At 34.3% G+C, this 24,655-nt stretch overlaps 3 protein-coding genes across 4 annotated transcripts; all 3 read right to left on the bottom strand.

Moving 5' to 3' along the window:
* Positions 1 to 4,244: 4,244 nt before the first annotated feature.
* On the bottom strand, positions 4,245 to 8,985 carry LOC109161149 (pescadillo homolog). The gene is made up of 13 exons (XM_019309500.1): positions 8,844 to 8,985; positions 8,669 to 8,754; positions 8,150 to 8,398; positions 7,936 to 8,061; positions 7,715 to 7,799; positions 7,501 to 7,611; positions 7,071 to 7,164; positions 6,697 to 6,983; positions 6,123 to 6,230; positions 5,853 to 5,974; positions 5,315 to 5,534; positions 4,825 to 5,040; positions 4,245 to 4,646 (listed from the first exon to the last, which is right to left on the bottom strand). The coding sequence occupies exons 1-13, from the start codon at positions 8,865 to 8,867 to the stop codon at positions 4,557 to 4,559; spliced, it is 1,818 nt and encodes a 605-aa protein (XP_019165045.1). The 5' UTR covers positions 8,868 to 8,985; the 3' UTR covers positions 4,245 to 4,556.
* An 804-nt stretch (positions 8,986 to 9,789) lies between these two features.
* LOC109160750 lies at positions 9,790 to 14,784 on the bottom strand. 2 transcript variants are annotated; one of them, XM_019308987.1, is made up of 14 exons: positions 14,445 to 14,784; positions 13,515 to 13,605; positions 13,313 to 13,397; positions 13,084 to 13,153; positions 12,781 to 12,850; positions 12,515 to 12,584; positions 12,390 to 12,435; positions 12,048 to 12,300; positions 11,758 to 11,963; positions 11,594 to 11,668; positions 10,985 to 11,045; positions 10,774 to 10,854; positions 10,562 to 10,641; positions 9,790 to 10,185 (listed from the first exon to the last, which is right to left on the bottom strand). In XM_019308987.1, exons 1-14 carry the CDS (start codon positions 14,582 to 14,584, stop codon positions 10,107 to 10,109), a joined length of 1,407 nt encoding a protein of 468 aa, XP_019164532.1. In that variant the 5' UTR covers positions 14,585 to 14,784; the 3' UTR covers positions 9,790 to 10,106. The 2 variants fall into 2 exon arrangements, with proteins under 2 accessions (XP_019164532.1, XP_019164533.1); XM_019308988.1 differs by lacking the exon at positions 14,445 to 14,784 and having other exon boundaries at positions 13,084 to 13,172.
* Positions 14,785 to 17,837: 3,053 nt separating this feature from the next.
* On the bottom strand, positions 17,838 to 19,606 carry LOC109160860 (polygalacturonase-like). Its single transcript, XM_019309105.1, has 4 exons — positions 19,447 to 19,606; positions 18,956 to 19,267; positions 18,342 to 18,857; positions 17,838 to 18,257 (listed from the first exon to the last, which is right to left on the bottom strand). Exons 1-4 carry the CDS (start codon positions 19,555 to 19,557, stop codon positions 18,033 to 18,035), a joined length of 1,164 nt encoding a protein of 387 aa, XP_019164650.1. The 5' UTR covers positions 19,558 to 19,606; the 3' UTR covers positions 17,838 to 18,032.
* Between the last annotated feature and the right edge of the window lie 5,049 nt (positions 19,607 to 24,655).

The following is a 24,655-nucleotide window of genomic DNA, read 5'->3' as shown; positions in this document are numbered from 1 at the left end:
TAAGTTAACAGTTAATTTACCAAACATCTTTCTATATATAATCAACTAATGTTATCAACTAGTCAAATTCACTAATCCAATTAACTAACAACTATTTACCAAATACCCCTAAGTTATCAAAGTTGAATTAATACTTCCCACCACCATTTTTATTAAAATTATTTATTGTATATTGAAAATAATTATTATATTGTTAGTAGCACCCATATAATATAATATAATGATAGAGGCAGTCCATGTGATTATGGTCCAAATTTTATATTAACAATATGATGTTATAATCGTGACGATTAAGTGGCTGCATTAAGCTCACATCTTAAGCGACCTCTAAACTAATTTTAAAATACAGTAAAGCTTAATTAGCTCGTCGTTTTCTCTCTTTATTTTATTTTATTTTTATTATTATTATTTTAAATTCTAAACTTTCAAAGTGAATAGAGTATGATATTATTAGGTGTTTATAGGTGGAAGTGGACGTCTTAATCAACCATAATTTGTTGTATATTTTAAACATCTTTCATCGTACGGACAGACCAGGTAGGTATACTTGCATTAAATCAGAAATTACTTGAGCTTTGTCTAATTCATCACTTGAATAGCTTGAGTAAAAGTTGACTTAAGACTAAATCTCTTAATTAGGTAATTTTTTTTTTTTTTTTTTTTTTTTTTTTTTTACTTCTTGACTACAAAAAAATTTCGATTAATCAATTAGTTAGGATAAAAAAATGTAGCGACAGACCTTATGGCTGAAAAAGCGGGATGCCAACCGCGAGGCACAGTCCTCCTAGACCAACCTCCCGTGGAGATCATTGGTGTTCTGGAAGACGACTATATGGGCACCCCGATGTGGTGCGAAATGGAAAATTAGCGATAGTTGCAATACCGGGTGTCTCCCTTTCTATTGATCTAAAAAAAAAAAAAAATAGCTAGGATAGATCAAATAAATTCTATTTGTTAGTTGCAAGTAGGATCAAAAGGGTAATAGATCACTCTCATATGAGTTTTAAGGTAGCTGTATTGTTAGAGCTCGAACTTGAGACTTATGATTAAGTTGAAAGAAATCGTACTATATTATATATCTATGAGAACATTTTTTTTTTTAATGTGTACAACAAGTAAGAATTAATGATTCGATCACGTGATGAATATATGGAGGATCAAAGTTTAGTTTAGATTATTTCACATCACTTCAATAATGTTAATATTAAAATTAAGGCCATATGCATGCACTTGTTGTTTAAGTAGTTTCTAAGAATGTGAGTTCTCAAGAATGGTCTTTTAAGTCATTTTTTAACACATTCTAGGAAATTTATTTACCCCTCAAATTTAGTTTTGGTGTTATTTGGTAAATAAATTTATGAATTAGCTTGTTAACTTGTTAAAAATATTAATTGCTTTTTTTTTTTTCGAATTTAGTGGCTTATTTGGAGTTATTCGAGTTCGATGGCCTAATTGTTGTTTCTCAAATAGTTCATTGGTTTATTTTTACTTTATCCCTAAAAAAATTGAACAATTAATAACAAATATATTTGATATAAATTCAACCTTAACCACTTAAAGGTCAAGGTCTATAATTGGGGCAGAATATTTGTTGTATTGTGACAAATGGTTCTTGGCATTGCATATATACCCTAATGTTCCCAAGGCAACATTTTGTTGACAAAATCAACAAAAACATACCAATCATCAACAAATTCCAATTCAACTTAGCTTCTTCTTCTTCATTGGTGTATATTTCTTGCCAAATTTATCAGCCTGAATTGTTGATTTATGCCTGACAAAGGGGACCCACCTCCAGTGGTTATTGACCTCTACCCTGCACCCACTCATATTCATCACTGCAAATAATTATTGTGTACTCATTTTACTCTTACAAGTTGCTCAACATGAAACCATTTCACCTGTAAATCAACAGTTTTTTTTTTTTTTCCCTTTAATATATCAACTCTGATGTTAATAATAATAATGGAGTAATAATACTGTACTTATTTCAATCATAAAAGTTTTATACTTTCATTACTAAATACTACTAGGCGTGAATATGAGACACATGCAAGAGTCGACTATTTGATCTTATAGTACAGTTGTATTAACAATCCGCTTGCTAATTGTCTCAAATTGTTAAGTTATATTTGTCAATTTTCGTATCATCTGACTTTATAGTTGTTTACAACTAGCTAGTTTACTAAATGTTTCAAATTGTTAAGTTGTAACTATCAATTTTCGTAATGAACAATGCTAGATGCCCATGCAACAGTCTTTTTTTTTTTTTTTTACACTCCACAATGTGGCAATTTTAATAAGTTGAGATTAAAAAAAAAATTTTAAAAAAAAAAAAAAACTAACCACCCAAAAAAAGTCAAATCAGGTAATGACAAAAATTGTGTGATTTTTACAGGAGTGGGAAACATTACCCTTTTGGTAATTCATCATTTGACTTTTCAGTTGTATTAATAACAAATTTATTAACTGTCAAAAATATATATATATTGAGTATATCTATCAAATTTTGTAATTCATAATTTCTAAAAGAAAAAACTAATATTTTGAACTCAAGTATTGGACTTAGTATTAGTAACCTGGCTTGTTGACAGGGATGAAGAATGGTGGTGGGATTTGAAATTAATGTATATCTGCGTGTAGTATATATATATATAATATATAATAAATTTAATTATATAAAAACAATAAAGTCTGAAGACCTAAAATCAACTCCACTAGCTTAAAAACAATTAGGTTTTGGCCCTTGTTGATCCATTGGGATATATACCTTTCAAACCGCAGGCTAGTTTGAACAATCTGAATTTTAGTGAGTATTCCAAATAAAATTATAAAACAAGTTAAAAATCAATTATAATAATAATAATAATAATAATAATAATAAAATAAAAAAAGGTCAAATAGGCCCTCGAACTTTAGCTTAAAAGTCAATTAGGCCCTTAAATTTTTAAAATGTTCAATTACACCCATCAACAATTCATTTAGGTGCAATGAAGCCCAAAAATAAGTTAATGACCTGCTATCACAGGTCATTAGGGTTCAGGCCACCTCCCGACGAATTTTTTGACATAAAAAAGGTGACCAACAACCGACCCAGATTTGTCGAAAATTTCGTCGGTCACTTCTTTTGTCAAAAATTTCGCCGGTCACTTTTTTTTTTTGCCGGAAAATTCGCCGGAAGGTGACATGAACTTAATTTGTTTTTGGACTTTATTGCACTTAAATGAATTGTTGATGAATGTAATTGCACCTTTAAAAAGTTTAGGGGCCTAATTGACTTTTAAGCTAAAGTTCGAGGGCCTATTTCACCATTTTTCCAAAAAAAAAATTAATTGTGGCCATGGGTTTACAAAACCGGTGGCTTAGGGGAATGGTTTTGGAGCAGATCGAGATGGCGCCGCGTCATGCCCTCATCAGACATTCATTTGGATGGGGTTAAAGTGGCACGACACAAACATGAATGCACGTCAGGGACCAAAGAGACCCAACAATACGAAAGACATAATAAACGTACTAATTAAAGGGACCACCTGCGACGACGACGACCAAGCTAAGCTAAGGTTAACTACTATTCGATGATATCTATCTATGGATAGGATGCATGGTTCACATGCATTATCGTACTGAACTGCCAAATTTTGTTATGTTGCGTACTCATATTTCCCTTTCTGTTGCTTCAATTGCATGAATGGACAGAGAGATACACAAGTGCATGGCAACTCCGACCACCCATTTTTGGTATCATTTAATTTGCTGGCTCATTTCTAGCAATCGTGTTATTATCCTTTATATAAACCTGCAAATCTGCAATCTACCAATGTGTTTCAACGAGTTCAATAGTAAAAACTCATTTCAAGTTTTCAAGAGAGTGATAAAAAAAAAATCGCAATCACTACTCTAGTGTATGTACTGGTTAAACTCCATCTTATTACCCTAGCTTACAAAAGATTCAAATTAAGAAAGTCAATAAATCGCACCAACTTAATACTACAGTGACAGGCCCAGAAGGCAAATTATTATGTGAACCGTGGTCCAAAATGACATTATTTTGATGTTTTAAAAAAAGGGAATTAAATCACATCATCCATGGATAGAAGTATCTTGATCAAAGACAATTGATTAAATTGAGTAAGTACTATTTTTAATCTCTCATATAGTTTTTTTTTTCCAAGTAAAAATGTGACCAGAGGGCAAAATCGGGTATTAATTCTTGAATCTACTATGCTTCAAAAAAAAAAAAAAAAAATTCTTGAATCTACTATTAGCATTGTGCAATTAATTGTGCATTGTGCTGCTGTTGATGTCCATTGACTTTCCAAATGATGATATTGCCCCTCACATTAGTTACCTTGGGATTTTTGTCCAACTGATGGTTGGAGGGAGAGTAGGAACTGGGAACCAAAATTTTAGTAATGAAACTCTTTGTAATGTAATTGACAAGGAGTAATCAATCCTCTACCATATGTTGTTTAAACTTACCCTAAGGCAAAACTTCTGTGCCAGTCAAGGCATATAGAACAGATCAGAAAACAATACAGTACAGCATATGAAGGCACCTAGCTGGTTTCAGATTTCTTGGAGTTCTTTAAAGTTTTCCTCCTTTCCTCCAACCGAGCAACCTTATCCTTTTTCCGTTTCCTGCCAATCTGAAATAGAGAGGGAGAGAGAGAGAGATTGTGAGTACCGCGGAAATTTCATGTTTGGAGTTGTGTTGTGTTTGTTGATTTGTCAAAAGAACTTAAAAATGAGATCACAGATACTTAAAGAATCAAACATTAGTGTCAATCTAAGTGGGGCTTGAAGAAGAAGGTTAAACAATGTTACCTCTGCAGCCTCCAAGATGTTTCTCCTTTTGCGAGACATCACCATTTTAGACATGTTGTCAGCATCCTTGGCAATTTGTTGCTCATCAGGAACTGATTCAGTATTAGCATTGTTGTCCTCGGGAGCGTCCTTACTCTCACTGGAAATTGTCGAGTATTTGGCACCTTGAAACTCCCTTTTCAATTCTTCATGATACTGCTTCTCTAAAGCAGACATCTGTGCATTTGACAACAGGGACCATAGGTGTAAAGAATATTTAAAAGACGAGCAAATATTCATTTTACTTCCACAACAGGAGATCTTAAAAAGCATTGTTTAAGAAATGGTTGTAAAACTGCCAGCAGTCATGGACTGGAAATCCACTGTTGTGGTGACATAGAAGTGCAGCATCAAGTCTATTCTCGACTCTCGAGTATCAAAAATAAAATAAAATAAAAATTGACATTCCCTAACTTCAACCAGATTAAGCTTAAAAGCTCAAAAATTTTACCTTTTGCTTTTTCTGAGCAGCTGCAATAGCTTCTGCACGGTCACTAATACCTTCCGCTAGTAGATTCTGAGGATCATCCAAATCCTCTATGCCAACGCCTGGCATTGGGAGGACTTCTCTTCTGGCAGCAGCTTGTAGCCGCTTGATGGTCTCAGCATATTCAGGGACATAGCCTTCCGCTTCATTGTCAACAAAAGGTGACAAGTGCGGAGGAGGAACCCTGGTAGTATATTTGAAAGGTAGTTAGAATATTAATTCTAAGTTTCTAACTATATCAAAAACAACACAGAGAGAGGGTTCAGTAGCGCAAGCAAAAAAAAAACAAAAAACGGGGTTGCTCAAAAACAACTACTTTTCTTTCCCAGCTCTCCCATTTCTCTTTAGCTCTTCTTTATATGAACTCAAAATTGGTGGTTCAAGATTAAGCTTACACAGAAATCCAGGTGGTCAACTAGAAACCATAAGAACCGAAAAACAGCAAATAGTTTAGGACATCTTAAACCAAAGGGGAAAAACTAACTGAAACTTTCCATCATACCTTCCGACAAAGTAATCCTCAGTTGGCAATATGATGCGTGCATTTATACAATCAAAAACCCACTGTGGTTGAACATATTCCCGAGAAAGAAATCTGTGCCCCTGTGTCGGCCTATCAACAATCTGCACCAATATATGACCAAACAATTCAAACATGTTATGCTTTGTAGAATATAAAGAATAAAGACCATGGAAAAACATAAGAATAATGAAATCCTATGTTGAACAAAGTGGGTAGGATAAACTAAAAATTATTATTTCCATTGCAAACCTGATGAGTGATGCTCTGATCAGATTCCTTGATTGGGGCTCCTTCACCCTCCCACGATACAACACCACCGAAAGCAGGAATGATAAAAAGCAGAGACTCTCTAGGAACCTGATAATAAAATCCAAAATGGTAGTAATACTTCAATTAGAGGGAACACCCAGGTGAACAGAAAAGCTAAAAATATGAATAATCATACCAGTACATTTTAGAACATGCACATCAAAAGTACAAGTTTATGAAGATTATGTTTTAGGGTGAGGATGATTGGAACTCCAACATAAAATTACACAACCAAAGCACAATTGCCTTATGTAGTGGTGGGCGTATTTGTAACAAAAGTACTGAACATGTCATACACTGTTTATGTTTTTTCTTTGTTTCTTTTCTGATTTAGTATTTGCAACAGCCAGATGTGTTTTAATGGTAGAGACTTCCAGAGTCATGATCACTTTTCAACATTAAATCACAGAAAATACAAAACCAGGAGAAAAAAGGATTGTCACTTTTTGCTTAATAAAAATAGAGCATTAAATAAAATTTATTAAAAGTTCATAAAATGCATATGACCCCCTACCTCACGACTTAAGAAGAATCTCATTCCCTTCAAGAGGGCCTTGCATTCCCTTGTTTCTGCATCGTCTTCATCAATGCTAGCAGCCTCTTCAACAAGGTGCATTAAAGCACCTGGCTCATTTGAAGGAAGTTGGTGTTGAAGCTGTGCAAGTCTCAAATCAGACTCATCATGTGCTCTTTTGTCTTGCTGGTCCTCAGTCTGACCAGACTCAGGCAGATCAATGGCTTTGGGCTCCATAATGGAGGTGCTTGTGCTCAATTCAAAGAACCTTGACAATGCATAAAGATCTGCCAAATTCCATAACTTTCAAATATTATTTCAAATTCAAACAAGTCATACCAAGTTGAGTATTACAGAAGAGAAAAAAGTGATACCAGCAGCTAAAGCTTCCAGCCGTGGGTCAAGGATGGGAGGATATTTCACATTTATTGAATGATAAAGCTTGAAATTGACAAAGGCAATGAGTGTCTGCATATCAATAATAGAGCTCTTATAAGCAAACATATCTTGAACAAAAGACTACGAGAAAAGTAAGCCTATCATCCATTAGCTTCATTATATCACACAATTGCACAATCATTTTGATGTAAATGAAATTGCAGCAATGATGGATAAAGAATGAAACTTGTGCACACAGATTTTATGAATAGTGCTTACAAAAGAACAAATTAACAGTGACAGACATTAGGTCTACAAAATATTAGAAGGTAACGGAAGTTAAATGTTATCCTCACAGCAAAATATTAGCCAGGAATCCAGACTTGAAGTCTGAATAATATAAACTTCACAGCAAAATATTCTAACCTCATAAAATTCCAAGAAGGTCAGCATGATCTTATAATCAACATCAGTAGGCAGTACTTGCTGCAGTGCATGTGGAGTTACCCATGTGATTTTTTGGCCCTCAATCTCAGCCTACAACAATAAGAAGCGCACTTGAGCCAAGAAAATTATAACAGACCAAGGAAATAGATAAACAAAAACAAAAACTTAACAAAAGGAAAAGATGTTAAGATACCTGATAATATATTCCTTTTACAGATATAAATGTTTTTCGCAGTTTGTGGGTGCGAGAAACATAAGCTTGCCACTCATGACTTAACCTAATACACCACAAAATAAAATAAAAAAATTAAGCACAGAAAAAATAAAAAGTTGGGTATAGTACATATAGAAAAATAAAATAAAATAACAAACAAATAGATAAAAAAGGATTTCACAGGAGGATGAGTAGATGACCTTCGACAGTTATGAATGCGGTTTACTGGAATATTTTCCCTTTCTACAGCAGGCAATGCAGCAAAAAGATGAACCATACTCAGACAATCATCCAAATCCCTCAACGCATCAATGAATGTAGGGTACCTATAAGTTTATCACAATAAGCACACCCATTAAGCTACTAAATTTAATATGCTAGCATAAAATTTTCAGCAACATGAACATAACCAACCTCTCTCGAATAAGCAAATCTAAATTATAGCCAGGCTTGCTAGACAATAGACGTTCAGCAAGATCCTTGTTCTTTTTTGACACAGCTTTCTTAACTTTTCTATCATAAGCCCGAATATCTCTGAACTTCTCAAGCAATGGCTCATATTTAAGGAACTTAATATCTTTTGTGTGATAATAGGTTTGATGATTTCCTTTCACCTTCTTCTTTGGGTCCCGTGGAAATATACCTTTGAGGATGCATAGCTTCCTGTAAACAAATAAATCAATATAACGAATCAATAACTTCAGGCACTCAAAATTTTGAAACTTGACCAATAACAACCTTTCCTCACCCAACTCAGTAACTAAAAGCTTAAGCAAAAAATTTCAGCTGGGTGCTTAACTACACAGAAACACATATCCTTGTTTCATGATAATCAAACTTATGACAATTGAATAACAAAAAAAAAAAATTAAAACAAAACAAAACAAAAAGATTGATCAAAATTGAACTGTGAAGGAAGAGAGAGATGAGAACCTGAATAGTGATATGCTGATTTGGAGTTCCTTAAGAGCTTTTGACCTAGTTATGTATCTGGAAGCGTTTCCTTCCTTTTTCTTGCCCTGAAACACATTATGAACAATGTAATGGCTGAACAGGCGGCGACGAGATTCAAGCAGAAAGCAAAAGAAGACTAAGAGATTCAACTTACCGCAGGCCTGAAGTGCTTAGGCATGGCTGCGGATTCGAGCTGTGAAGGAAGAGGGCGAGCCTCGACGGGACACGGGAGTACTTGAGGCAGATGAAGCTTCCGTTTTTCTGTCGGCTCGAGCCGCAAGTGATAATGAAAGTGTGTAAAACCCTAAATAAAATCTATAAAACCCTAAGGCCAAATTGCCCGTATCCATCGGGTCAAATACCACTTCAAAACGGGTGGGCCCATGACCCGAATTATGACTCTTTGACGTATGAAATCATTTAATTTTTTCGATTTTATTTTATAGAGTAATTTTAGAAACCACAAATAATGTTCGTATTATTTTGAAATGTTTAATTAAACAAAATAGTAAGCAAGATAATAGTTTGGTGGAGTTGTTAACTTTTTTATTTTATTATGTAAGTGGTATGGTATATATAAAGTTTTAAGTCTTAAATTGACTCCTTACTAATATTTTAATCTTGGGTTATGTGTGGGCAATGCATATTTAAAGAAAAAATATTTGTAAATGCATATATACGTTTTTCTCATTTTCGTAATTTGCATTTTTCTATGTTTTGTTTTTTCGGTTTTTCATGTTACCTGGCGTAAAAATATTTTAATTTTCCTCCCCTAATTATTATTTTTATATACTAAATATAATATAATATAATTATATATTATATATTATATATTATATAATATGTTATAAGGTTCACGAGCGGCTCGTTGAGTCGCGAGCCTACAATACCTAAGCTCGGCTCGTGCTCGTTTAATCCACGAGCCGCTCGAACTCGAGACGAGCTCGATTTTGACTGAGTTCGAGCCGAGCGTTGACCGAACCGCTCCGGAGCGGCTCAGCTCATTTACACCCCTAGTTCCAAGTCAATGATTAATTCATTGACATTTGGTTAAGGATTGACGAATCTCTTCCACAGCTTGTTTTGAGATGTTTCAGAAGTATAGAAATGATTCAAGTGTATATATACTTAGTTACTTACAGATATTGTCAATTTGTCATACATGCATCAGCTTTCTTTCTGAATGCAACTACCTTACACATTGTTTATATACAGTTCTTCACACAAGATAATCAAACTATTCTAAAATAACATACAATCATAGTATACACAATGATTTCTCCACATTACAATGTACCTGTGGTGACCTGACCAAATAAAACTGCAGTCACCCATCCTGTCAGTACTGCTTCGCTTTAAGTTTCAACGAAGAAACCCGGGCTTGGATCAAACCGTGTTCCTCGCTTACGAGAGTTAGCTACACATCATATACAGGCAGGCGCTCTTCAATGTACACCCGGCATATGGGGCACCTTTTGCACTTCTCGCAACAGGTACTGGGGAGAAAAAGCGATGATCAGTATCAATGTTGAAAAAATCGCTAGGCGCCTGGGGACCGCTTAGGGCACCTAGGAGGCCGACCGCCTAGCACCTAGGTGCGATTTTTGCAACACTGATCAGTATACACGTTTGCCTTACAGACAACATTTATTCTCACGAGAGTTGCAATAATAACCAACGCACTCTCATCCCTTAAGAGAAGTCAAGAGTTCAAAACCCCCTCTCGTATGGAAAAACCAATATGACCAGTACTTTGTCCCTTAAGTGGGCCAGCCCGGTACGAACAGGGATTAGTCAGAGTATGGTACAGGCTTAAGGCAGAAGAAGAAAGTAACTGCATAAGACACACTAAAGAGAGCACGGGCTTAATACCTGCAAAGAATGTGATGCCTACAAGGAAGCAGGACGACGTTTATCTGTTTCTCAAAGCAAATTTTACATAGTACCTTTTCCTGATAAAAACAGCAACGGGTAAGAGGTAGCGCAGATGAAACCAATGAAGATAGCATTGTTCTAATGCAAGAACATCTTACATTTAGGTATCTCGACAAGAAAAAGAATCTAAACTCATTTAGGTATCTTACATTTTGAAGCTTCTCAAATTCCTCCTGGTTTATCTCGGATGCCTCTGTTTGCTCCGAAAGTGCAGCTTGCAGTCTCCATATCTGATATGACACGAGCCAATTATGATTAAAGTGGTTATATGGCGGGTGAAAATTAGTAAACCAAATGAAAGCAAACAAGCAAAGGTATGGCCGAGATTATGACATTACAAAGGAGTCGAGAGGAAATTACCTCCTCTACAAGATCTGCTTTGGGCATTTTCTTTACAATATCAGGTGAAAAAGTATTATACCTATATACAATAACCCAAAAAAAATCGGATGAGAATACAATAAACTACGATAAGTTGGAATTCAAAATAGTTCTGAATTCAATCAAAGTCTAACCTATGGCCTTATAAACCCAGGCTCTGTCACTCAACTGGGCTATAATGTACATGTGCCAAACCACACTGGGAGTGTTTGGTAAATAGCTGTTAGCTGATTGGGTTAGTGGGTTTGACTAGTTGATAGCATTAGCTGATTGTAGAAAGATGTTTGGTAAATTCGTTGTTAGCAAATAGCTGTTTACATGCAAAATGACTTCTTAAAAAGCTGATCGAAAAAGCTACTTTGAGCAACTTTTTGAATTATAGCGTTTTGGAGCAATAAGCTGTAAAAAAGCTAATTATTGACTAATAAGTTAACTATGTTATCAAACAGGGCCACTAAAAGACTGAATCCAATCAATTAGCTAGTCTAATCCATAGCCTTATAAACTCATACGTTCTCTTATTTTTCCAATGTGGGACTCTTAACACTAAGAATAAAATAACTCAAAAGATCGAACACAAGTACCGACCCAGGTGTCTGGGCTTGATAAAGACGGGCTTGCTCCTCGCGACTCCCTTCATCTATTGACCACCAACCTAATAACCTGTTATGAGTAAGATCCAAGTATTTATTACTGTCCGTACAGTCTCAGAAATGGACAGATATTGCACGTCTAAATTTCATGACAATTACCTTGATCCACGACGCATGAACCCTAAAGAACCATGAATGATTGGAGGAACCCTAAAATAGTTTCTGTTACCACCTTCAGTATCTAGTAGGAACGTAATTTTCTCCAGAAATCTAAAGATAGCAAACACAACCGCTACTCCTTGGAGCAGAAAAAGAGGAGCAAACAGGACCGGAATTGGGATATATCTAGCACTAGGTGGAGTTTCCTGGAATAAAAAAGAAGTAAATGGTTATAAGTTCGAGAAAAATCACGAAAAATCAAATGCGAAAATTTGTTTCAATGGATGTACCGCTAATCGCATAAAAAGCATTATTTGAAAACCAACAAGGAGAACTTTCATAATATGCCCACCGATGTCCTGCAAACTGCAAATTCCACTCCGTTCAAATTCTTCTTCGTCGGGAGATATCAGCAAGCCGCTACTCCGGTTAGAATATCCTGCACTCGTTGAAGATGAACTGGGCGTTCGAATATTGGAATGCCTATGAATCGCGGGATTATACCATTTCGTGCAGATAAGAAACGCAAAACATTGAGCCACCCTGTAAAAGCAATGAACTTTTCAGCAAGCGGATGGGTGAGAATCACAAACTATCAATCACCAAGGCAAGTAGAATAAGGCGTTTTGTACCCATAGTTAATAAATAAGTCCCACCAGCCCAGAGCAACTACATCACCTGCACGTAATTATTAGTTTAGGTAAATAACAAGAATTAGTCGATAAAAAAAAAAAAAAAAAAAATCTAAAACAATTACCACACAGCTTCAAAAGAGTGAATGCCGTTGCTGCAATAAGGAAGACCATGGATATCGCAACCCAAAAATGCTGAGCCAAAATGATTAAATTCCTTTAAAACCTCGAAACGAAAAGAGAAGTATGGGAGTACTAACCCACAAACAAAGTTATAATGATCAATTATTAAGTTCAAGAACAACATAAATTTTTTTAGTAACTTCAAGAAATGATAATAACGCATAGCTTCTGAAAACTAGTATTTGACAAAGTACTACTAAGAACTTACAGGAAGCGTTTCCCATATTGCTTCATCACTCAGGTTTTCATCATCTCCAGGCATTAAAGCCCTACACATTCTAAACAAGGGAAAAAGATGCCATAAGATACTAAAAAGCATATAATGCTCAATCGAGAATCCGCTAAGTTTGAAAATAGATTTATGGACCAGAATGCTTAATCAAAACTACAATGTTGAAAAAATCGCTAGGCACCCTCTAGGCGCCTGGGGACCGCCTAGGAGGCCAACCGCCTAGCACCTAGGCGTGATTTTTGCAACAGTTCAGAAGTCCAAGTAGGAAAAGTGTCTTACCTAACATTATCAACCAAAACGGCAGATTCAAACATTAGCAAGGGAAAGAATACAATCTTCAAATTTACAGCTGCAAACCGCCACAAATTCTAAAATTAACTTGTGTCATTAGTTTAATCATTAAAAACATCATCATAATATGATCAACCGATTCAGATGACATTTCAAGCAAGACATAAAACTCCTAAATCGAATAATACTATGATGTTAAAGGGTTTTTCTTCATTACCATATCTGCTGTCGAGATATATACAGAGAAGTAGTTCGAAAGCAACAAGCAACGGCGTTGCCATGATAGCATGATACGGTGCCCACTGTTCAAGGAAAAAAAACGTGTAACCAGCTGCTTTTGGAAAATGCAAGTACAAAATAATTGGCTTAATAAACCAGTTATCTTTAAAAATAAAATAAAATAAGGTGAGGTATTATACATTTCGACCATGGGGCATTGATGGAGCAGGTAACGAGAATCTACCCCTTGCTACAACCACATGAAATAACCAAAGAGGGATAAAAACAGCCCTGCAAGATCAAACCATAAGCAAAAACCGCAAAATCTGGTAAGTAAAGAGCTCTGGTTTTTACTATCCTCCAGAAATAGGAACCAAAATCTTTATCCGATTCTTAATCGTATGCCAACTAAATAAAACATAAAACGGAAATGAGAATCATTAAGGCTCCTTAACATAACTATTCGCTATCTCTAAAGAAAATAAATCAATTCGAATAACAAAAATATTTTAGAATCAACTAGTCGATATCTCCTGATTTTCTGAATCCTAACACTATCACTTAAATGAACTAAAAGGAATAAGGCAGGATCCAGGAGGAGCATAAATCCCTGTCATTCAGGTAAACATATACTGGATGATGTAGTTCTCAACACTATATATAGATCCTTTGACAAATACACATGTGAATGAATGAATTTCAGCAAAGACATTCTTAATCTTTCCGAGTAAAGAAGCTTATAAAACCCAACTAAGAAAATAAAAATAAAAATAAAAATAAAAATATTTCCAATTAAAAAAATAAAATCCAAGAACTAGCTAAAAATCCACCAAATTAAAGAAACACACATTTGGAATTCAGAAAAGGTTCAAATTTTATCCTCACAATTTATTTTAAAGTAGAAAAAATAAATATAAAATCTCTTGAATGCACTAACTGACTAACATTTTCAAGAACTTGCGAAATTCGTGAAAGCTGAAGTTTTTAGGTTTGGGAATTCAGTTGTTTAATCGGAATTTCCTGGATTGAATGAAAAGTTGAAACCCCCACTGAAACAGACATATAAATGCTTAAATTTCATCAAAATCACTGGAAAAAAAAAAAAAAAAAAAACAAAGCATTAAACAGACCACCAAGAGTAGGGAAAGGCTCGATCGAGCTTGAGAACGAGAAGCAGAGTAAAGGAAAACAGCAACCCATGAGCCGCCACCCCTTGCAACGACTTCAACACTCTCCGGCCGGTCATCACTCTCGGCCGCTCCGGCGCCATTCTCAGCTCCTTCTCTCTCTCTCTCTCTCTCTCTCTCTCTCTCTCTCTCTTGGGTGTTACTGAATTGCGTGCACGTAAAGTCGTAAGCCCTTCCGTTGGAACAGAGAGCCACGGAGCAACAACTCCGACAGAATTTCCTTAAACTAATAGGGAGAAAGGTGAGAAGAACATTGTCAATTGTTGGCATCACTGTCCATTGCCATTTTTTGACTTTGCAAATAGAGATTTGCTATTGAGGACTTATTCTCCTTTTGTTTATAGTTTAGGCACCTCTATTCTTTGTAAACTGCAAACTAGGCATGGACTCCATAACACTCAAATGTTACTCTCAAATTTCACTTTCTATAAATTTTTTATGAGTTATTACAGGTGTGACTATAAATTTTTTATGAGTTATTACAAGTGTGACTAGGAAAGAGATGATGAAAATGATGAGAAAAAGAATTTTAAAAAAAAATCTGACAGTCAAAAAAAAAAAAGTTAGAGTATTTTACGCACCCGCTGAGCGCGCATGTTGTGTGTGACGCGTAAACCATGTGCGCACTCAATTTCCACGCGGGCCCCACAATATCAAATAAAAAACTCCAACTATTGCAAAACCTCACACATTCTTTCTCTTTTTACTTTCTCCTCCGCGCTATTTCTCTTTTTCTAAAAAACTGCGATAAAACTTCTAATAAAAATGACTTAATGTTAATTTTATGATTACAGCAGTTAAGACTCAAGAGTATGCAACCGCTTAAATAATAAGTAAGAATGTAAAAGTAAATAATAAAGTTAAAAGGTATATTTTGAACTTATACTTAATGCAATATAATTAATATGAATTTGGAAATATTTTAATGAATATATAAAAAGAGTGTAGGGGTCCATCTATAACTATCTATTTCAAAAAATATCAAACGAAAATTTAGAAAAAAAATATTATAATCTTCAGAGGAAAATTACAAAAGTAGAGCGTGACAGCTCCAGAAGACCAAAAAAAATAAAATAAAATAAAACAAAATTATAAAGCTCCTTCTTAACTTCAACCAGGCAAATTATATCGTGCACCGAGTTTCAAAACGGTGTCGTTTTGTTTAATGAAAAGAAACGATACTCGGTTCGTGTCATTTCGCAAAAAGTAACTCTGTTATTCAGTTTCATTTTATATACACTGCAGTTTCAGTTCAACACAACTACAATTTCATTTCGATATAACTACAGTTTCATTCGATATTTATACACTCAAATATGTGAAAGTGTTATTTAATTTTATTTTATATACACTATAGTTTCATTAAAACATAACTACATGATCATTTCGATATAACTACAACTTCGTTGCACAATATACGCTCAAATATGTGAAATGTTATTCAGTTTCATTTTATATACACTGCAGTTTCATTTCAACACAACTACATTATCATTTTGATATAATTACAATTTCGCTTGGTAATATACACTCAATATGTGAAATTGTTATTCAGTTTCATTTTATATACACTGTAGTTTCATTTCAACACAACTACAGTTTCATTTCATTTCAATTGCAGCATAATATAAAAATAATACGTGAGGCAGTGTCAGTTTAGATACATTATAATTTCAAATGGTAATTAATACACAAAAAATGCGCGATTCATTAATTGTAACGATACGCCGTTTCTTTACTTAAAAAAAAAAAAAAGAAAAACGACGCCATTTTTTACTGCGGTGTACGTACATCGCGGTCCACAGTATAGTTGTTGCTTCAACCAAGCATGGACATTAATTAAAGACTATTTAAAATAAAAAGGTAGGATGGGTTGAAAGAAGGAAAATTGGGCCCAATGATAAAAGCGCATAGCATATAAGGGCAGCCCATATCAAGAAGAGCCAATCATTATTGTGTAGACCATAGTTCACACAAGTTGTATGAACCATATTTTGTCTATTGTAAAATAATGTACATTCAGTATAAAAATAATGTACATTGTATTCAGAAAATGTACATTATTTTTGTTCTGAGTGTACATTATATTGTATAATGTACATTCAGTACAAAAATAATGTACATTTAGTATATTAAAAATGTATTTTTTATTATGGTCCACATAACATTGTGTGGACCATGGTCCATACAATAATTTGCCAAGAAGAGCGATTTTATTGGGCAATTTATATCATACACCACGGTGCGCGTTGCACTATGCGCCCAGATGCAAAACGACGTCGTTTTAATTATTATTTTTTTTTTTGAAATTTCCCGCCCCAGTGAATGGCAATAGTTTTTTCTTTAAAAAAAAACCCGCTGTTCAAGAATGTACATAATGTTATACTTGAATACACATAATGTTATACATGAATGTACATAATTATATAACAAAATATACATACTCTTTTTAAAAGATAATACACATAATCTAACATAATACATAATAAACATAAACTTTTAACATAATACACATCAACTCTTAACATAATACACACAAATTTTCTGATTCGGATGTACATAATTGTATAAAAAGAATGTACATAATTGTATAAAAAATACACATAACTGTATGAACCAATACACATAACGTTGTGAACGAATACACATAACGTTGTGAACAAATACACATAATCTCAGCAACTTCCTACCGCGCCTCCCAACACGACCCCAAAACGACGTCGTTTTGGGAGGCACGCGGCGCACAGTGCTATGTGCGCCGTGGTGTAGGATATAACGATTGATTTTATTGGGACTTTTTGAGAGTTGTTAGCGGGTTATACATATATATACACACGCGGTTCATGTGCGTTAAAACTCTCAAATGAAAAATAAGGTGAGATCTGAACCGTTGATGTAATATAGATCAACTGTCCAGAATGTTGCTTTTAATATTATTTTAAAATCGGATTGTTTAAATTAACTCGTATGCTAGTTTAATTGTTAGGAAACGTTTCCGTTCGCCGTCAAAAGGGGCAACTGGTTCCTTGTATGTCCTGGGTTCGTGGATTTCTTCCCCACTACCACTAGTGGTTAAGGTATACCGGACAACTTAAGTAATATTAGTATAAACAAAATCTAGTTCACTTCAATTTTGATAGAATTTATTTGCCACTAAAAAAATAGTTTTAGTTAAAATAAGAATTGCCACCTATTTCTACTGTATTGACCTTTTCTCGTATGCAAGAGAACTGGGGTAGTGAGGTTTATTATTTTCAAGTTACAAAAAAAATGAATTAATTAAGAATTTTGACATCTAATGATAGGAATATAATATGGTTGCAGCTGATTTGCAAGGGATAGAAAGTATTTTTCATAAAAATATTACGAGTAATTAAAAAAAAAACTTCAACATCATATCCAGCTCAAAACCAAGCATGGGCAGCATATTGGATGGCCTATGCCACAAGCTACACATACTTGTTTATTTCTATCCAACCGTCTATGATTACATTTTCATGAAAAAAAAAAAAAAAGGGTCAAAAACTCTCATCATTTGCAAGTCACTGGGGGGGTCTGCTTTCCGGTTAACTTAGGTTTCGCATTTGAACAAACAGTTTTTGCAGCTCCTCCTTTGAAGGTCAAATTAATATCACCAAATTTAACATCTTCACATGGCACCCCACTACTGCATGCAATGATCACTGCTTCCTCGGTTGCAGAAGTACCCTTTATGTTCGTATAACTTACATTGCTGATCTTTACTAGTGATGGTTTCTACAAATAAAAATAAAACAAGCTAAGTTTTAATAAAATCATCCATCATCAAGATAAGTCATAAAAAAAAAATGTGTTACATACCTCTTTTGAGCATTGGTTATTCGGGCAGTATTCTTGATCAATCACAATTGGATTTTTGACGTCTTCCATTTCTATTTTATGATAATGTATATCGGTTACGACTCCAGGATGAGAATTAGGCCATGTTTTAATTCTGAGGCCGTTATCTGTACCAATAAATTTGGAGTCTTTTACGGTGACACCCTTCACAGGCTCTTCACCAGGGGTCTTGCCAAGGCTTCCCACACTGATGCCGTGTCCTGGCCCACATGTCACACCATCGATGTTCAGGTTTTCTAACCCATCACCAATTGATATGCAATCGTCTCCCGTTCCTATAACAGAATCTTTAATCGTAACATCACATATTTTTGCAATATGAATTCCATCTGTATTGTGACTATCCGCTGGCGCTTTAATAGTGATTTTCTGAAACGTTAAGTTCTTGCCACCAAAAACATTGACGTGGAACAATTTACTGTTTAGAGAAGTTATGTCTCGGATGATCGAATTTTTTAAGAAATTGAGGCTCAAATTCTGGAAAAAAAAAAAAAACATTATTACTTAATAGATCTATCAGTAAAAAGAAATTGTTGTCTTAATTGTTTTATATAAAATAAAAATTTTGGACTTACATTAGGCAACTTATCACTTTTAAAACCTGTGTCTTTTTTTTGGCCATAAATTTGTACATCTCCTTGGCCATCAAGAGTACCATCACCAGAGAGTGTGAAATCATCTACATAATTAATGGTTAGCCATTCCTTTTTGCATTCCATATCATTTGGATTAGGAGGGGCCTTCAAAGTAGCCTTGATTTTAAGCTCAATTGGGGCTTTGCATGGACCCTTAAGTAGAGCTTGTTTCATTTGGAAAGTGCCTTTTGGGATCACAATGATGCTGGGAGTCGTAGCCGCACATGCTTCATCCCAAGCTTTCAACAATTCCTACGCCATTAAAAATTTCTCCATAATCAAATATGATCATATATATGAACCTGGAAGTGTTTATTTTAATTGCTTAAAATTCCAAACAAAGGAGATATGAGCCTTGAAACATGGGTGGTTCTTTCTTTTTCTATTTTCTGTTTTTAACACAATTCTCCAAAGAAAATAATAAAATTTACCGGACTAATATCAGAATCGCCTTCTGCAGTAACTTTGAACTCAGCACTCTCTCCAAGATCTGCTAGCAAGAATAATACAAATGTGAAGGCACAATAAAATATTGTATCCATTTATCTCTTTGTTGGGTAGATTTTTTAGTATTATTGTTTTTCCTTTGGATGATTGAGGTAAAATCTTAATGTTAAGGTATTTATAGTGTTGCTCACTGAACTAATCCCCCAAAAGTAGTTAAATAATGCTAGCTTCTTATTTTTCCTTAGCTATTATTGTGTGGTTAGTTGAAAATATGTGGGTGATATTTTTTTTTTTATTTTTTTTTTTTATGTTTCTGTAATATAAGGGTATTTAGTCATTAATTGTTATTTTCTTATTGCTATTCATAATTATATTCATGTTAATCTTTACTATGCATTGTTTTTATCTACTTGTCATACCACCACTACTACTACTACTACTACTAATAATAATAATAATAATAATAATAATAATAATAATAATAATAATAATAATCATCGCATAGGCATCGATTAATCGACGCCTAGGCGCTAGACGCTGGCCAACCGCCTAGCGTATTGCCATAATTGGTTGTCTAGGCGGTTGGCCAAGGCTGCCTAGCTAAGCGCTGACCCCTTAGGCCTCTTAGGCACCGACTAACCGGTCGATTAGCTATTGTTCCATTCTTTTTAAAATGGATTATTTCTCTCAAAATGACATGGTTTTGAGTGAAATAAACTTAAATTGTTCAAACTCTAATGCTTTTTAGGCTAATATTTAATAGGTTAGTATTAACTATTTAAGTATTAAACAATTTATAATTAACAATTCTTAACAAATAAAATATTTTAAACAAATTTTTAAAAAATAAAAAGGTGCCCCCGAACGCCCGATGAGCGCCTATCGTTTTTTCAACCATGGTACGGAGTAATATTTAACTTAATATTATAAAAAAAATTAAATTAAAAATAATCTCACTCAACCTTTTTTAATTGGACTAGACATATCAAATGGGATCTATGAGTATATTAGTTGATAGTAGCTGTCTGCCCTCACATGTTTAGTTCACTGGTTTAGTAAGCAGTATTTGGGAGAAGAGACCAAAATTCGAAACTTGACAGCGACAATGTGAGAATTATGTCTTGTATGCACATGCGTTAGACGATTGTTTTGTCGGACCGGGGTGTGGGGACCATTGGAGTTGGAGTTGGGATGAGGAATATTGCGGCGGTGGACAAAGGAAGAGACGGTGGCGGTGATGGACAGCCTAGGAGCTGAGGATGCCGGAGATGACAAATTAAAATAAGCTGACATACACTGTAACCTTGACGCCACACATGCACAACTAGACAAACGACAAACTACAGTACTAGACTATATAGCATCAACAAATGCTCTGTCGGGCCGGGGTGTAGGGGGCCCTTAGGGTTGGGGTTCAGCCATTTGGAATAATGCATAGCATCAACAAAAACGTAATCAATCAAACGCCTATATTTCTATGTAAAGGTTTGGGTGTTAAGGTTTCATCAGTCACAAAAAAGATCCTTTTCCCAATTCCCCTCTCTCGCCATTCTCTCAAGTTATCTTGTGTTCAGAGCTGGAAATGTACCAAACAACACCCAAAAATGCACACACAAAATGGAAGTAAACAAACGAAAGATGAGGACTTGCAAATAGTACTACTAGGGGATTGTTTGGTTGTTGGGACTTGGATGGGAGATTGAGGAGAAAATTTATTGAGTGAATTAGTAAAATTTAGGGTACGTTTAGAAAGTATGAAAATGACTTCTGGAAATGTTTTTTTTTTTTTTTTTGAAAAATGAGTCATTTTTCAGAAAATATTTTCATTTCAGTGTTTGGTTGCATTTTGAAAAATTTGCTATGTTTAGTTTATTTTCTAGAAAAATGAGTAGAATTGTATGTTTAAACATTTTGGCAGAAAATGACTTCCTCCAAATTTTGGCAGAAGTCATTTTTCGCCAAAATGGCTTCATTTTCCCCTGGCAACGGAAAATATTTTCTGTTGATTGGATTTTCCTGTTGCATCCAAACACTGAAAATTCGAAAAACATTTTCCAGAAGTCATTTTCTGGGTTTCCAAACGGACCCTTATTAGATTTTTTCTTATGCTTATTGAAAATCTAATGGTATCTCAATCAGTTAAAATTGATCAAATCAATCAAAACATGACTTATCAACCATTTGACAAACATTCCTTAATTTAAAAAGTTATTTACCAGACATGTTTTAACTTTTTAATCAAGTCAAATAGTTAAAGTTAGTTAATTATTAAAGTTAGTTAAATATGTCAATAATTGACTGATAAGTGGTTTATTTGCACCAAATTGTATTCTAAGTGATATGATTTGATATTGTTAATCTTGTACTAAAATCAATTATTTGACAATCATGGGATACTAATCATTAAGTCACACACAAATAGGATTTTACACATACAAACATTTTACATAGTAAAACTAGAATTCTAACATTAAAGAAATTGTACCATACTTATATTTAGTAACATATATATTCACTCTTAATTATCTTTAAAAAAACACCATAACAATTTTGTAAAGTACCCACAAGATTATATTACATTCTCATCCCATATAATCTAAATGCAGGGAATTAATTAATTGACCATTGCACCCAATCTCAATATTAGAAAGCCAACCAACTAATCAAGTGGCAAATAAATTTTGTCACATTCCACAATATATAATCATAAATTATAAACCCCACAACCAAGAAATTAAACTTAGCTTGTAATTAATATTCTCTAAATTAAACATTAAACACTCACCACTAACTTGGCTTATAACAATCTCCTTAGTGGTGATGAAATTTCAACTAACCAAACGTCCCGAAAGGTTGAATCCCCAACTGCAAAGGCCCCACTTCCTGGCCCGACAAAACATATGAAATAATGTAAATCACGATCCCTTCATGAATGAGATTATTTGTGGTGTTGTTGAAATATGTTAATATTATTAGTTCTTTGTCTCTTCACACTCCCTGACTGGTCTTCCCCGCCGTTTGATCTCTCCATCACCGCCCTCAGCGCGTCTTCCACGGAGCTTATGGACTGCAACGACTTGTCGTCGCCGTCGGATTCGCCGCCGCCGCAGCGGTCGTCGTCGCGGGTGATGAACAGCACGTTCCTCATGCGGCCGCCGAGGGTGGTGATTTCGGCCCGCAATGCTTTCAATCGGAGACCCTTCAGGCTCTTGATGAGGTCCGGCAAGAGGTCCGATCGGTCGTCGCAGCACAGCGTCGCTCTTATCAATAGTTTATTGTTGCCCACCTCGCCGGAGACGTTGTCGACGGTTAGCTCGTCGGCACCGGCGTCGTCTCGGCGATCACTGACGTCTGTCTCTTCAGCTCCTTCACATGCTGTATCACCTCTGCCAGTAACGAAGCTTTATCCGTCTATACATATAATGCAAGAAACCAAATTTTAATTTTTTTTTTTTGGTAAGAAAAAACCAAATATTAATACAAATTATAATTTCTCGTTAGAAAGATTGAATTTTCAACTTCAAGGGTCCCTACGTCTCAGTCTGATAGTGAAAGGAGATCCAAATATCAATGGACATAAGAAATCTGTCCATTTTAGACATAATTTTCATATTATCGCTGATCAGTTTTGAACTTTAATCTTTTCTCTTAAATACCATGAATAGTGAGCTAAATCTGTGTAGATTTGATCGTGCAACTCTCAATTTATAAGACTGGGGTTTTAGAATTAGTCTCGTCTAAAGTGTACCTAAATCCTAATGTATCAAAAAGGATGTTTTCTTGTTCCTCTCTAACAACATAGAAGACAGCAAAAAACCGGCAAGAGATTTCCATGGAAGCTTTTAAACTGTTTGCTGGTTTCTCTTTATTATGCCAATCTAGCGAGATTAACGCTTTTATTAATCCTTTTTCCCCAGTTGTCCTTTCCTAGATATTATCACCACAAATATATACATTTACACAAATTTCACTTCCCCTATAGGTTCTTTTAGTCATTAAAAATACCAAAACAAATATTAAAAAAACTACATTACCAGCCATTTAGTTCGCAAAAAATATTAAGGAATGAATTGAATTGAAATTTCACAGGGAAAAAATGTTGAAAAGATTGATTCTACAACAAAAAATATCTACTGAAACACATGATCTGACTTGAGTTCAAACTTGTGACCTCCAATTTAGAAAAATTGCAGTAATTTTGTTGTTCGACCACAAAGTCTTTGGTGGCATCTTTTCTAATTAATTTCGATATTATAAGCAAAACTTATTAGAATTATTGTATCTAATAATACATTATGAATTGACTCTTTAGCATTATATTTCCCCAGACTTCACATGATTCTTGTATTAAATAGCCATTAAAAAGGTTTTAAGTATGGTCATGCCTATTGTTGGCTCAGGCTTAGGGCTAAGAAAAAAAAAACATATATACAGACTCAACGTTCAAGTTCTCAACGTAGACCCATGCCTTATTTTTCAAAGTTTGGCCCGGTCTAACCTATTTACATCCCTAGTTATAGTGACTCAAGTTTGAGTTCGAGCTTGAATTTAAAAATTTAGGTTCAAGTTTGCATCATTAACTTTTATTAGACTCGATTTTGGTTTGATTTGTTCAAATTGAGTGTGAGTTTTATTTATAAGGTTTACAAATTGGCTATTAATTGGACAATTATTTGTTCGAATTCTAGCAAGGATAAAATCAGAAAATACAGGTGATACAACTCAATTCTTCAATTAAATTATATAATATAATATTCGATGTTATAATTTATATACGGAGTAATTGTATATTGATCCAAATATTCTTAAAATATTATAACAAATCCATTCCGTGTATCGCACGAGTGAAAATACATGTTTGTAGTAATAACTTATAAATTGGGTTTATTTTATTATATATTTACAATTTTTTCTATTTTACTGTTTTTTAAAATTTTTCCATTAAAGTTGTTTACATAGCTAAATGTAGTAACTTTAGATTATATTTGTTCATAATATTTAAATACTAATTGTTGTTTAGCGACATATATTCTCAACTAAGTACTAATTACGTTTAAATACAATAACTTATATATAATATATTTCTATTATATATTATATTCACTTAAAATTAATAAATTACTTATTTGTAGTGGGCATTGGATGTCGATGACAATTTATCCTTAATTACTAGTTTTTACGCGCATTGCCATA

Source organism: Ipomoea nil, unplaced genomic scaffold (genome assembly GCF_001879475.1).
Source record: "Ipomoea nil cultivar Tokyo-kokei standard unplaced genomic scaffold, Asagao_1.1 scaffold2921, whole genome shotgun sequence".
Classification (NCBI taxonomy): domain Eukaryota; kingdom Viridiplantae; phylum Streptophyta; class Magnoliopsida; order Solanales; family Convolvulaceae; genus Ipomoea; species Ipomoea nil.
The sequence above is the reverse complement of the archived record's forward strand: the minus strand, read 5'-3'. Positions and strand labels throughout refer to the sequence as shown.